Raw genomic sequence first — 14,570 nt, 5'->3', positions numbered from 1 at the left:
CCAAGCACCACAGGCAGACGTTGTAGGGTCGGTCACTGTCATTTTGGCATCGCAATCGGTGCACCTTTTGAAGCCTGAAACACAGTGAGTAGACCTCGCTGTCGAGGTTTTTGAAGAAAAAATGTCTAATTTGACAGAAAAACACTGAGTTAACAGAGTCGTGTTCCCGATGCAGCGTGCAAGCACGAGCGAAAAAGTAAACTGAAGCATGGGGCGTAGTGACGTATTTATACGACGTCGCGTCAAGAGCAGATGATCGAGCACTCAGCAAGACGAGGTGATGATCGATGGCCGAGTCAAGGTCCACTACGTCCCCTGTCAAAAAGGTTTCTGAACAGCAGAGCAGGATCAGGATATCTATCAAAGGAGGGTTTGCATGTGAATCCATGGCAGATCCATGTTGATATGGATTTCTGTACTCTGACCTGGAGGGGCAGAGGTTCAGAAGGCCAGCCTAGTTTCTTGGAACAGGGTCAACTCTGGACAAGCCAGACCAATCAGGGTAGTTATGGCAGACGGTCAAGACTAGGTCTCAGGAGGGCCGAGGGTGACTGAAGGACCTCAATGAGCAAACAAAGCAAAGACACTACCAAATGACTCCAGACAGGTGTTATATCAAAAATAGGCCTATATCAAGAAGGCCTTTGTAACAGACCATAGCAAAAGAATCACAGTAACACTAAGTAAACCAACACAACACTATCAACACAATATATATGCAAGACCATTGGGGTCTAACTGGGTTAAATGCACAAAATATGTTGACAACCTAGATGGGAAGGAAACAGGCAGTGCAGATGGTCTTTAGGCCCCTTTTGATATCGTCAACACACCTAACAAAGAGGCAGTCCAAACCCTAAGAAGAGAGGATCCTTATGCTCAATACTACAGGCAATGCAAGCGCACGCGGTTGTTCCAATGGACAAAACAGGGTCTCTTCAGGGGTCTCTAGCAGCTCGGGAAGGTGGATGAGGCGATGTAGAACAAGTACCCACTTTTCAGGGAGGACCTCCACTTGAAGGCAGAGGCAGTTCCAGAGAGCGGGATGGAGTCGCTAGTTTGCACTAGCAGTGGAAAGGAGAGGGACCCCCAGGGGACACTTGTGCGTAAAAGGGGCCCTTGGTGCCAGGGGCCACCGGTTAGTGTTGTAAGTACTCACCGGTCCCAGGTGCACTTGGAACCAATCTTCGCCGTTCAGTCCACTCAGGTTGCAGGTTCGAACGCAACAACAAGGACGTCTCTGCGGCTTTCAGTTCCTGAGTTACAGCAATGATTCCCAAATGGGACAGTGGTGATTTCCCAGCTCCTGGTCACAAATGCAACGTACTTGCAAAAGACGTTGCCACGGCAGGGCAAAACGGTAACCGAGTTTACTCCGGTCCTGGCGCACTCGTATCAATTCAGACCTGGGAATGCCAAGTGTATGAAATTCGGTGTGAGGGTCCCGGGGACACAGAGCTAGCAGCATACCAAGTTTCGAGGGCCTCCTCGAAACAACGGCAGAGACAGAGCAAAGTTCCTGCGTTAGCTGGTCAGCCCATTGGTTGGCCCAGGGACACTTCCGAAAAAGCTTACTTGTAGGTTTTGGTGAAGGTGCCGAGAATAGTTGGTTCCACTATTCCAATGGGTTGAAGCGTCTTCGCAGACATTCTAGGACGACCAGATGCAGAGGGGTCCCACGGAACAGCAGGATCAGGGTGCCAAACCTTTTAGTGGGTCACCAGCGGTTCCTCGACTCAGCTTCGTAGTTGCAGGATACTTGGATCCTATCCTTTGTTCAGTGAGAACTCAGGAGATCGACCTGGTAGGGGTGTTTTTGGCCTCCTCTTATCTAAAGTTCCCTTTGCGCCAAATACACACTCCATATGTGGACAAATCATGGACCACAGTGGTCCCAGTCATTTATGGCACTCCAGACTCTCTGGCATCCAGGAGGTGTATTGGACTCAGAGGTTCCAGCCCACATCCTGGAGGCACACACACAAGACATGCAGAAGCCTGCAAAAGCATTGGGTTTCGCTGGAAAGTGCATGACCAAATAAGAACAGACCCGGGTCGACTCGACCTAGGGAAGGTGAAGGGGCAAGATGGCCAAAGGGCAGGACAAAGAACCTCGTGGCATGGCCATTTTGGAGCCAAGCCACCAATTAGTGCCAAACGCGGATAACGCGGTTAACATGGCAGGAAAAGGTTAAAAATAATGCGAAAAGATAGCTGCCACCAGTCCAGTCCATGACACACCTGCACAGTTCATAAAAAGTCCAACGAGAGTATCTAGGGCCTTTGGAAAATGACTATAGACCCAAGTGTGCTGAATGGTAAGATCCATTACACACTTCTTACATGTTTCACAAAAGTTGCAACATGGGAAAAGGACTAAGGGAAACAAAAGTCTCCCAGTACTGACTGTTTTAAGGGCATGTCAGTTTCCCCAATAAAAGTGAGTGAAAGCCCAGAGGCTTGCAGCTGAAGGCTGTGCTTCTCTAGCAAAGTCAGTCAATGGTGTCTAAACAGCAGCAAAAGGTTTGGGGGTGTACACAGGGAGGGAAAATTACATACAATTATGAAATCTTTTCTAACAACCCATGCTGAAGAACAACAGTTACAGGTAAGTAACTTGTTCCTTCTCCAGCATGTAGTGTGGCATGGATTCACATGCCCATGAATAAATACATAGCAGTACATACATACACAACCACGGGAGATGGCAATGCTCAACCGAAGCAATTACTCTTACCTCCGGACCAGGTTCACTTTCAAGCAAACAGGTTGCGTAGCACTGCTTGGCCAACGCTGGACTCTCTGGAATCCCCGTCGACGCAGTAGAATCTTGTGAAGGTGTGCGTAGACCTCCACGTAGCAGCCCTGCAGATGCCCAGCAGCGGCACACCAGACAGGAACGCTGTAGTCGCAGTGAGCGCTCTGGTGGAATGGGCTCTCGGACGGCCGGGCAGCAGTCGGTTTGCAAACCAGTGACAGTGAGTGATACAGCCGGAGAGACACCTGGAAATGGAAGACTTGGACAAAGATTTCCCATGGTTCACAGGACCAAAGTTCACGAAAGGTTGCAACGTCATCCGGAAACTCTTTGTGCGTGCCACATAATGCCCGCGCCCTTAGTTCCGCAGGGCTTAACCACATAGAACTTCAGAGCAAGCGCCACAATCAGCAAGAGCAAAGTCCTTTCAGCCGGAGACGAAGGCGTCAGAAAAATATACAGGCAACATCAAAGGTTCGGTGAGATGGAATTCCGACGGGACCTTTGGCATGAAGGAGGGGTGCGTCTGCAGCACCATCCTCGTCTTGTGGAAAGTCAGATAAGGCTGCTGGCAGGACAGGGCCTGGATCTCACATACCCTCCTGGCAAAGGTGATGGCCATGAGAAAAGCTGTCTCCCACGAAAGGAACAAGAGGAGCTTGATGCATAGGCTCGAAGGGGGCCCCCCCATGAGCCTCGTCAGCACCATGTTGAGTTCCCACGCCGGGGCAGGCGCCTTCACCGGCGGGAAAGATTGAAAGAGTACTTTGAGGAACTCCAGGACTAGATGGTGTAACCAAAGAGAAGACCGTCCTGGAGACCTGGTGTAGCGGGAGATAGCCACCAGATGCACTTTGATGGAGGCGTGCGCCAGCCCCGCCTTGACCAACAACAACAAATACGGAAGGATCCAAGGGGCCGTGGCCCTCAGAGGGTTCAAATTCTGCAACGGCACCAAGTCACGCAACGCTTCCACTTGTGCATGTACCACTTAAGAGTCAATGATGACCTGGCCCTGGCAAGGACCTCCCTGCAGTCCGCCGGTAGCTTGTTCCCACTGAATTCTAGGGCTGCAGGAGCCATGTCTTCAGATCTGTGAGCACTGATAGATTGACTGGAGGCGACGTCGACAGGCTGAGAAGGTCCGGGTACCAAATCAGTCTCTGCCACGACAGGGATCAGCCTGCACAGGCAACATTTGAGTTGACTCATGACTTGTAGCAGTATAGGCAAAGGCGGGAACGCGTATAGGAACATGCCTTCCCACAGGAAGGAGAACACGTCCCCCATGCTGGTAGTACCTGCTGGCTAACCACTTGCACTTGGAGTTGGTCGCCGTCGCAAACAGATCGATGTGGGGTCTGCCCCACCTGAGGAAAAGGTTGTCTACTTGATCCTGCCAAAGCTCCCACTTGTGGCAAGAGCGCAGCTCCATGCTGAGAGAATCGTTGACAGTGTTCTCGACTCTTGCCAGGTGAAAAGGAATGAGAAACATCCCCTGGGCGACGGCCCAGAGCCACAAGTCCTGCCCCTCTCTGGAAAGCGCAGGGGATCTGATGCCCCCCTGCTTCCTGATGTAGAATATTGTGGCGGTATTGTCCGTGAAGACCCTCACCACTTTGCATTGAAGGACAGAAGGAACGACTTGAGGGCCAGGGACACTGGCCGCAGTTCCAGGACATTGATGTGGAGATCCCTCTCCACCGGCCGCAACAGGCCTCTGGCATGGAGACGTCCGGTGAAGACTCCCCAGCCCTCCAGGGAAGGGTCTGTGGTGACCATTGCCTGGTATGGGGGCTCTGTAAGACTGTGGCCCCGGCAAAGTTGGAGCGCACACCCCACCACCTTATTGATCGACCAAACTCCTTGTCGAGAACAATCCCGTTGGTGAAGCTTCCGGACACTTGGATCCACCAGGCGTCAAGGAATTCCTGGAGGGGTCGCATCCGCAACCTGCAGAGCCTGATCAAGTAGATGCACAACAAAATCATGCTGAGCAGTGACTTGATGGCTTGCACTGTGGCAATCTTCAGTGCCAACAGCTGTTGTACCTTGCCCAAAATGGCAGCAATTCTTTCTTCTGAGGGGGCCGCCAGGCGGGAGACTGTGTTGAGCCTGGACGCCTGGAACAGAGCGTCCTGTGATGGAACCAAGCAGGACTTCGGATAATTAACGGAGAATCCCAGATCTGTCAGCAGCCGGGTGGTCCTGTCTGTGTGGTAGAGAGCGATTTCCCTCAACTTGGCCCGGATGAGCCAGTCAAGGTACGGGTAAACGTGAATCCCTAGCAGACTGTTAGGGAGAATTTTCATAAATGGCTAATTTCCCTTACCTACCGAGTCCCTCAGCAGCTTTGCTGGATTTCTAGGATTTACTTTTTTTCACCTGGTAAGAGTGTGAGCCTTTTTCCCACTCTTACATGTGTTTTGCCATGTGTGTTTTTTACCATTTTGTGTGTTCTTGGGCTCTAGAGCCTCACCTACTCCATGAGCACCACTTTTTGAGTGTTACACAGCACCTTCAGTGCAGTGACACAGGGTTGTCTTTTGGACTTCCCACCGACTCCATTTTTCTGGGGCAGACTACTGTCCCCCAGAAACATGTAAAGTTGCCATTAACTTTAGGTAGTCACTTTAAACCACAGACCCAGTGCACCCCATCTTACATGGAGTATTGGAAAGGGTCAACTCTTATCCCTTTTTGTCTGTGCCTCTTGGAGCCTTGTTTTGCTCCCTTAACATCAAGACTTGGCTGGTGGCAGTGGTATCTACCCTAACTTTTCTACCACGATTATCTTATATAAACGTGGTGATGTTTTAGGCTATTATAGTAGCCTCGAACAGAAAACCGGCTTGACCAAATACATTTTATTTTGGTTCCAGCTGTGTTTATTCGCCATTTCTTTTTGTTAAAGTCTTTCTCGTGTAAGTCTTTCTCGCGTTTTACTCTGCGCGCCAAACAAGGGATGATTCCTTTGTTCAATGTCTTTTCGCAGGCTTCTGCACAGAAGCCCTCTTTAAGGCGCCTGATAGTCTAGGTAGGCAGGATGTGAGGGAGGGATCTTCGGACCCCTGCCATGGGTTCCTTGGTAACCCAAGACGCACTCTTGTCTGATTGGCTAAAGGGACTGTCCTTGCCAGGCCAGCCACCCTGCTGTGTGATTAACAGCCAGGCTGTATGAATTGGGGAAAACTGCATAAAAAAGCAGGTCTCTGGGACTGGAAAGTCAGAGGTGCCACCGGAACGAAAGAACCAACGAGGAAAAATGTAGTTCACGACTGAACCGCCCGGTAAAGCCCTGCTGCAGGTCCGAATCTCCAAATCCGATGACGGAGAAGATCCTCCAGGAAGCTTCTTCCCTTGAGCTGGTGGGACCAACTAGTTCGCCCAAACTACAAGCCAGGACCCCCCCTCCTCTGGTCGAATCTGGTCAGTGTGCCAGATAGCCAGGAAGGTCGGACTATGCTTGGGTTTTAAGGAGCGCACCTTTTATTCGTTGTTTGGCGTGGCTGCTGGTTTTTTCCTTGGGTAGTGCAGGACCCTCCAGTCTTCCTACTTCTGATCAGTCCGACAGTCATTGCAGGAACCGTGAGCCTGCAGGAACTACCAGGAACGTCTGCCTCAGCTACAGCTCCTTCTCCGTTTTAAGGTACTGTGCAAATCCGGTTGTGCGTTTCACCCAGCCGCGGTGAAAGTGGTTGAAATCTTTCTCCAATACGAGGGCTTGTCCTTCTCTTCTCTTTGAACTAACTTTTCTACCAACCAACCTCGTCCGGAATCTGTGCCACAAACTTTACCGCAACCTACCCTGAACTGTGTGATCTTGAGCAAAAGACTTTTGACCCATTGACTTTGGCCCTAAGCATTTTCTAGCTGATCTCCTCTCTATAGTCTCTCTTGTTCTATTTCTCAGAATACCTACCTGTTGTTTTTGCCTAATTGCTGATAACTTTGCCTTTCCCTCCCTTCTAAATTGCTGGAGTGCCATTTTGCTCCCACTTCATTTTGTGAGCTTAACTTGTCTGGAATTTAAGGGAAGTGGTGTGGTATATTTATGATTGTGATTTTGAACTTGCTTAGAATAGTGAAATGTTATACAACTGTTGAGTAAATCAATACATATTCTTTTACTTAGAAACCTTGAGTCAGTGTTTGCCTGCATCATAGTAATTGCTATCCTTCGCGTAACTATTTATACTGCTAACTTACTCTTGAGATAAGTCTGGCTGCTCCGCTACTGTTACCACTATAACTGTATAGGCTTGTACCAAAGGTGAAATTGTACTGTCACTTTTAGTCTTAATTGTGTGTAGTGTTCCCAAAGGGTACTGCATATAATTCTGCCTAACACAGACGTAGATGTGCTGCCAGTGGTGACAGGCACTTCGTAAACACTCTGAGCGCCGAATTCAGTCTGAAGAGAAGGGCCTTGAATTGGTAGCGCTTTCCCTGTATGATGAAGCGCAAACTGCCAATGCTTCTCTTGAATGGGGACGTGGAAGTAAGCATCCTCTAGATCCAGCGACGTTAGGAAGCCCCCTTCCTTACCCCTGTCTTTTTTTACTAAGAAGTACCTGGAGCAGAGCTTGAAGAGAGAACCTTTGTCCTTCTCCTCAGACATGGTCTAGCGTTCGGTGAAGGCCGGATGGTCTTCTGGAATATTCAATGAAAACTCAATGATTCTTGCCCTTGAGGGGCGCTGAAAGACACCGACAAATGGATCCCCGCTTGCAAGTCAAAGGAACGAAAGGGCACACAGGCTCTATTGGACAAAAATCTAACTTTTTACAGAAAAAGTGTGAAAAATCTTAACACGTCAAGGTGCGGTAAAAATTTGAAGATGGCTGCCAGAGGAGGGGCTTAGGGAGAAGGCAGTCATTGGCTGACGGCAGTATGACCCAAGGGGCTCAGTGACTGGTTTATAGGAGAAAGACAGTTTGTAATGGAGAAACAATTCTTTCTTTTACAGAGGATTCCTGGCCTGACAACAGGGAATAATCATGAGCATGTAAATCCATGCCAGAGCCCATGGCGGAGAAAGTAGGTTAGAATAGTACTTCTGGACAGAGGACTCAATTCATGTTTGACCATCTTGACACAGTGACTAAATGTGTGGGTAGGGCATAAAATCACTGAGTTAGGGAACAATTAGGTATTTTTGAATCAGAAGAGGAAATAAACACCAACCACATTTGCTAAATTTAATTTAGTAAATTTAAATTGAAAGACTGTTTTCAACATTAGATGTGTCAATGTTTTGCAAATTTGCAACTGTCACAAGACAAAAAGTGGAAAAGGTAAGCATGAGCTTTAGTGATATAGTGGGTGGTTTATAGAAAAACGATAAACGTATGAAACTGAACCAAGGTGATTTATTAAAAAAATCTTGTTTGCCCCACCCACAAACAAGCATACATACATACCCATCATGGGATAGAAGTGGGCAATAACAGATGAACTCGATTGGTAGCAGGAAAGGAATGCACTCAGGTAATATTTCGCCTGATGCGGAGATGGTCTCTGTTGATACCAGAAAGCACGGGCAGAGCACAGGCACAACTGCTGGTGTATCAGCATCACAGTCCTCATTGAGCCCTGGGAGAGAAGAGTTGCCTCAGCTGTCGCTGATTTGACTTCGGAATCGTCATCTTTAGTATCCATCTCTTCTTCTAGGCTGGGCTGGGCTGTAATGTCTTCAAAGTCCTGTGGGCAATTGTAAGGAGAAAGTTAATCCAAGAATATGGCAGTAGGCAAAAAATGTAGTTCACAAATGATATATGACCTCTAACTTTGGAAAAGGTTTTTTGAGCATGAATAATATTGACTCATTTTTGTTTAGCCTTTAGTAGTTTTGGGGTGGCATGACTGGTTTCGATCAGGCAAACGCCTGCTTAAAATCATATTGGACAATTGTAGGTTTCCATTATAAGCTAAGACAGAGGGTGCTTTTAAGTGTGCCCTTTATTAGACTGTCTTCTGACTGTAGTGTTACGGCCTAAAGGATAACTGCAGTCTCTAATGGGTTAAACTAACATTCCAGTATACAACTCTTAACAGAAATACATTTCATAGTGCATGTAGAACTATAATCTGTCATTCACGTGAGAAAAAAAAGACGAAAAAGTTTCACAGTCTCCTCTGCACCATCTTACCTTGTAAAGCTTACTCTGAAGAACGACTCACTGCCAAGATCTCCTATCACCTTACAATGCACACATAACCTTCAAAGACAGCAGCCACATGCTTAGGCATTAGCACATCAACAATAATCAAATCTCAAGTAGACTCTTCAGCCCCATCACTTTCCCACATCAGAAGCTAACCATACCCAAAGAGCTGTAGTCTATTAGATCTTGGGTTCTTCCCTGTGGATATCATACTCCCAATGTTCGTCTGCCCATTGCATAGAAAGCAAATAAGCATACAGGAAATTGGTAGTTCTAACCTGCAACCATCAACACCCCGGGTTTCACATCTGCTGCTCACACTGTCCCACTAATGACACCCCTTTTTTCATACAGAACCACAAACGACCAATAGTGGCAGAAGGGTGTTATACTAAGCCACTTGCACTAACTAAAGTGAAAAATTAGGCAGTTACCTTTTGTTTGGAAAAATTTTCAGTCTGTTGCTTTCCCCTCGATAGACATTTATGGAACCCATAACTTTTTGCTTTTGTTTTGTACCTATCCCGACGCAGAGGAAAGTGAAGCCTTATTACTTCACTTACTCTTCTAAGCTCATTTGTTTTGGGGGGCACTGAGTCATTATGGCAATCAGTGCATGAGTACTCTGTCCTACACTGTGGAATTCTGTGTTGATTTTACAGTGCCCTCATACAATGAGGTCTGGTAAGGATATTTTGTGTCCCTTTAACTTTGTTTTGGTAGCTTTTTGGTTACTTGCATGATGTGTACAAGACGGGCAGGTGGTAGCGGATATTGTTTGAGTGTTTCTTCTAATTGGCTCATGCACTTTTGCATTTTACCACTTTAGGTCTTTCAGAGTATTGCATACTCTAAAAGGAACAAGTTACTTAACTGGGTCTGGCAAGGATTCACATGCTCATGAATATTCCGCCCCTATCCAATGACAGTCATCTCCCTAAGCTCCACCCCTGGTGGCCATCTTCAAATTTGGTAGAGCCCATAAAGTGGCAGTATGAAGCAAGAAAAGCCACAGAGGGGGAGGAGGGAGGGTTCACATGTGAATCCATGTCAGACCCATGCTGGTGAACAGGAGTTAAAGGTAAGAAACTCGTTACTTCTCAAGCATGGGGTCTGGCATGGATTCACATGCTCATGAATACAATTACACAACATTACAAATACACAAACATGGGAGGTGGCAAAGTTCAACAGAAACAATAAATTTACCCCTGGAACAGACTCACCTCAAGCAAACAGGTTGTGTAGCACCGCTTGATCGACCCGGGACTCCTCCCTGGAATTCCTGTCGACACAGTAAAATCTCATGAAGGTGTGTATGGACTTCAACATAGCAGCCCTGCAGATGTCGAGCAGGGGCACACCAGAGAGAAACAGTCATTGCTGTGATGGCTCTGGTGGAATTAACTCTCAACCGGCGATTGAAGTCTTAGAAAAGGCATTCCTGTGATTCACAGGTCCAAAATTGACCCACAGGCATGAGCAACGTCCAGCGAATGCAACACCCTCTCATCAGGCGACGAAGGATTCGGGAAGAAGACTGGAAGTACCAAAGGCTTGGTGACATGGAATTCAGATCTTCAGCATAAAGGTAAGGTGGGAATCGCAGAACCACCCTCGTAGCAGGGAAAGCTAAATATGGTTGCTTGTAGAGTGCCTGAATCTCCGCGACCTACCGATCCTAGGTGATGGCCACTAGGAAGGCAGTATTCCATGAGAGGAACTTCAGCAGGGCCAAATGCAAAGGTTCTAAAGGAAGACCCATCAACTTAGTCAGCACAACGTTGAGCTCCAAAGGCGGAGCAGGAGCCTTCACTGGTGTAAATGTCCTGCAGAGGCCCTTGTGACCACAGCAAGGGCTTGCCCGGTGTCCGTGTATACCTGGATATGGCCTACCTTGATTGCGACGTGAGCCAGACCAGCCTTGGCCAGTGAAAGCAGATATGGAAGGAGCTGTGATCCACAGGTGTAATCTTCGGAGTCCTGCACCACACCAAGAATCTTTTCCATTCAAGACAGCTGGATCATCTTGCCTTCCAACGGCAGAGCAGAGGCCCTGTGCCTCCCGGGAAAGCACAGGAGTGTGCCTCCCTCCTTGCTACCAGATGACGAACATGGTGGTGGTGGTATCCGTGAAGATGCGCACAACCTTTCCCTTGTGCTGAGGTAGGAACGACTTGAGGGCCCAGAAGAATGCCCGGAGTTCCAGGACGTTGATGTGGAGTCTCTTCTCCTCCAGAAGCCAGAGACCCCTGGCATTGGTCTGTCCGTTGTGGGCCCCCCACCCCTCCAGGGAGGAATTTGTGGTGGCCATGATCTTGAAGGGGGGTCTCTGGAAAGGAGCACCTTTTGTGAGATGCAGATGTACTCTGCCACCATCGAAGAGCTTGTCGAAACTCCTGGTCGAGGACTTCCTTGTCCGTCCATGTGGCAGTGATCTACAGCCACCGAGCATCCAGGAACTCTTGCAGAGGCCTCATCTGGAGACGCAAAATGGGACGAGGTGAATGCAGGAGAACATCATGCCTAACAACGACTTGACGGTTCTCACTGTTGCATTCTGTGCCAACACGAGTGTTGAACCTTCCCCAGGATGGCCGCCACCCTCTCCTACAAAGGGGGTCACCAAGCATGCAACCGTACTAGAGCGTTCTGAGATGGCTCCATGCAGGACTTCGGATAATTGATGGAGAATCTGCTGTCAGAAGGTGAATCATCTTCGTGGCATACTGGATTGCAGCATGTGAGAGTGGATCAGCAGTTTTCTACATAAGGTAAGGGTAGACGTAAATCCCCTTTAGGCGTAGATTGGCTGCCACCAGAGCCAAACACTTCGTGAACACTCTATGGGGAATCCTGCGGTTCCCCTACCAAAAACCCTGGCTAGAGTCTCCTCCCAGGTGGCCAGGAGAAGGCCGACACCTGGGTGGAGACAGGGCCCAAGGTAGGGAGGAGCTTTGATGGGATTAGACAAGATATTTTTCCTCCGAGAAGGTATACCCTTAATAACATTCTGTGAGAGGTTATAGCATGTTGCCTTTCTAGTGGGTTTCAGCCTATGGTTAAAACTAAGGTACTACAACCTAGGATTAAAGAACAAATCTTTTTGCATCCCTAAAAGTCCACCTCAATATCAAAGGTAAGGTACACTACAGAAAGTAGTTAAAGTTTTGCACCTTATGTGTCTGTGAGGGAGAATTCACAGAAATGTGGTAATTCATCTCTACCTTAACAGCACTTTTGCTGGACTCTAGGACTTTTTAATTTTCAACCTGGAGAGAGAGAGAGAGAGAGAGACCTTTTTCGCACACAAGTATTTTCCTGTGATTTTTTTTTTTGGTTTTGGAGTCTGACAAACTCCATAGGCATCATCTTTGCATTGTGACACACAGCACCTTCAGTGTAGTGGCACATGGAAGTGTTAGATTTCCCAAAGGTTTAAATACCTTCTCTTGGATAAACTACTGTTTCCAAGAGCAGTAAAGTGAAATTGAGTTTACTTGCAATTGTAACTTTCTAGACCCAGCACACACTATCATATAATAGGGTGCTGGAGGAGTTACTTAGTAGCCCCTTTGTCTAGTTGCTCATGTAACATTTTTATGTTACCCTTTCTACAATTAATGGCTGGTGGCAGTGGTTTACTTTTTACTACCATTGTGCGTTTTTACCGCGGGACGCGTTCGCAGCTACAGTAAAGCACCCTTGTGTGTCTATTTTGTCAAAATGGTCCCTGTCATCTTTTTTTGTCATTTCTTGTTGCAAAGTTCCTTCTTGAGATTTACTCTGTGCGCCAAACCAGGTTTAGCCCCTTTGTTTGTTTTGTCTTTGGCGGGATTCACGAGTGAAACCCGCCTCTGGCTCCAGTATGTCTGGCAGGGGAAGGAAGTGAGCGAGGTGCCCGAAACTCCCTGTGCTTAATCCCCTTAGTTACAGGAATGCACCCAAAGGTGATTGGCAGGCTGGCTGTCTAGCAACGACAGCCACCCTGCTGTGTGATTGACAGCTAAACTGGAATGTATGGGAGAAACCTGCATAAAAGGCAAGGCTTTTTGGCTTGGAAGGCAGAGTCAACCACTGGACAAAGGAATCTGAAGAAAAACTTGGAAGATACGCCTCCTGCAACTCATGGACTGTTGGTGTGCCCGGTAAAGCCCTGCTGCTGTGCTGAAGCTTCGAATTCGCCTCGACTAGAGAAGGCCTGCAAGGACGACTTCTCCCCTTGAGGTGGTGGGACCAATCAACTCCAAATTGAACTCGTTTGGACATCCTCTTAGAGCTGGCTGTACTTCCAGTGCTGCTGGAACCGAATTGCCAGGGAGAGGAACACCAAACGGAGTGAATCACTTCTAAGACGGACCTTAAAGGCTGGAAGATCCTCCGGATTCCCAGTAAGCATGAGTAACCAAGCCTGAGCCACAACAGAGTGCTGGATCCCAGATGCAATGAAGGTCCAGCGTGGTATCCGTGAGACCGCGGTGGTGCTATTTGCTGAGACACGAGGAGCTGAAACCGCAAAGTGCTGCTGAATAGAAGTTGGTCCTTTTCTGCCACAGATCGTCCCTTTGTGTTGTAGGGGTCACCAGAAGTCCTCCCTCTTGACCCCACGACTGAGACCCAGGAACAACAGGATCTACAGAGCCACACAGGAACAGAAGCCAGCTGGAACCATATCTTCTAAACAAAGGCACTGTACAGTCTAAGAGAACTTCCCTCTTGTCTTGTAGCCTTACTCGATCTCAGTTGAGACTTGTCTTGGTTACTGCTGTAGAGTTGCTTGCATCTTCTACCTCTCACAAGCCTCCCACCTTGTGACCCTACGTTGATTCTACTTTTTCTACAAAGACTTCTAAAACAAAATGTGCAAGACTTTTACTTCACTACAGGAAGTACTTCAGCGCACCTAGACTTGCCAACTGTCATTGGCTGGCCTGGCTCCCTGAATTACTCTTCTCTCCTCTGTGTTTTACCTTCCCTCCAGGAAAAGGTTAATTTACTTTGCATTGGTGGGTTCAAAAGTACTAACCTGCTTCAGAATATTTGTGTGATCCCTTGTTTTATTCTGAAACCTCTTTACTTTAACACTCATCTCAGTATTGCTCTAAATGTACTGGTGACATTAATGTCCACAGTGTCCCAGCTATTTAAGTCACATTAGGGTGTAGGAAATGTCTGTGTGCCATCCCAAATGGGTATTCGCTGGTTTAGAGAAACTAGGGGTGTGTATTTTGGAGTGTGTATTTTGGAGTGTATTTGTGTGTTTCCATTATATTGCCCATTCTGAAGAAGACTTATTCAAATTGACTGTCAAATAAATTAATAATTGTTTAATCAGGAAACCTGGAGTATAAGTGTTTATTTGGATACTTGTCACTTACGCCCCTACTGCTCACATTGACCCCTCTTGAGATAAGCCTGGCTGCTCAGCCACACTACCAACCTGTGTAGTACAGACTTATACCAAAGGTTGGGTTCCTATTGCCAGGAGGTCAAGGTTGTTGTAGTGCACCCAAAGGGTACTGACTAACCCTGAGTTATTAAATATGCTTAACTGCAAACCCACTTGCCTGTGTGTGATCATCATTCAAACCACAACAGTCGCCTTGTCCGCCAATGGTAAGCAGAGTTTCAAAGGAGTCAAGGAC

General features: G+C 47.7%; 1 protein-coding gene across 3 annotated transcripts in view; it reads right to left on the bottom strand.

The window, feature by feature from the left end:
* The window catches only part of MDN1 (midasin AAA ATPase 1), a 2,688,524-nt gene that overhangs the window by 813,009 nt on the left and 1,860,945 nt on the right, over nt 1-14,570 (bottom strand). For all 3 annotated transcript variants that reach the window (XM_069606482.1, XM_069606484.1, XM_069606483.1), the window contains exon 65: nt 8,182-8,461. In XM_069606482.1, the coding sequence (XP_069462583.1) occupies nt 8,182-8,461 (280 nt within the window). The remainder of the gene's footprint in view (nt 1-8,181; nt 8,462-14,570) is intronic.

The sequence above is a fragment of the Ambystoma mexicanum genome, chromosome 4p (genome assembly GCF_040938575.1).
Source record: "Ambystoma mexicanum isolate Mex_15411 chromosome 4p, UKY_AmexF1_1, whole genome shotgun sequence".
NCBI classification, from domain to species: domain Eukaryota; kingdom Metazoa; phylum Chordata; class Amphibia; order Caudata; family Ambystomatidae; genus Ambystoma; species Ambystoma mexicanum.
This window is presented reverse-complemented; position numbering and strand designations above follow the sequence as displayed.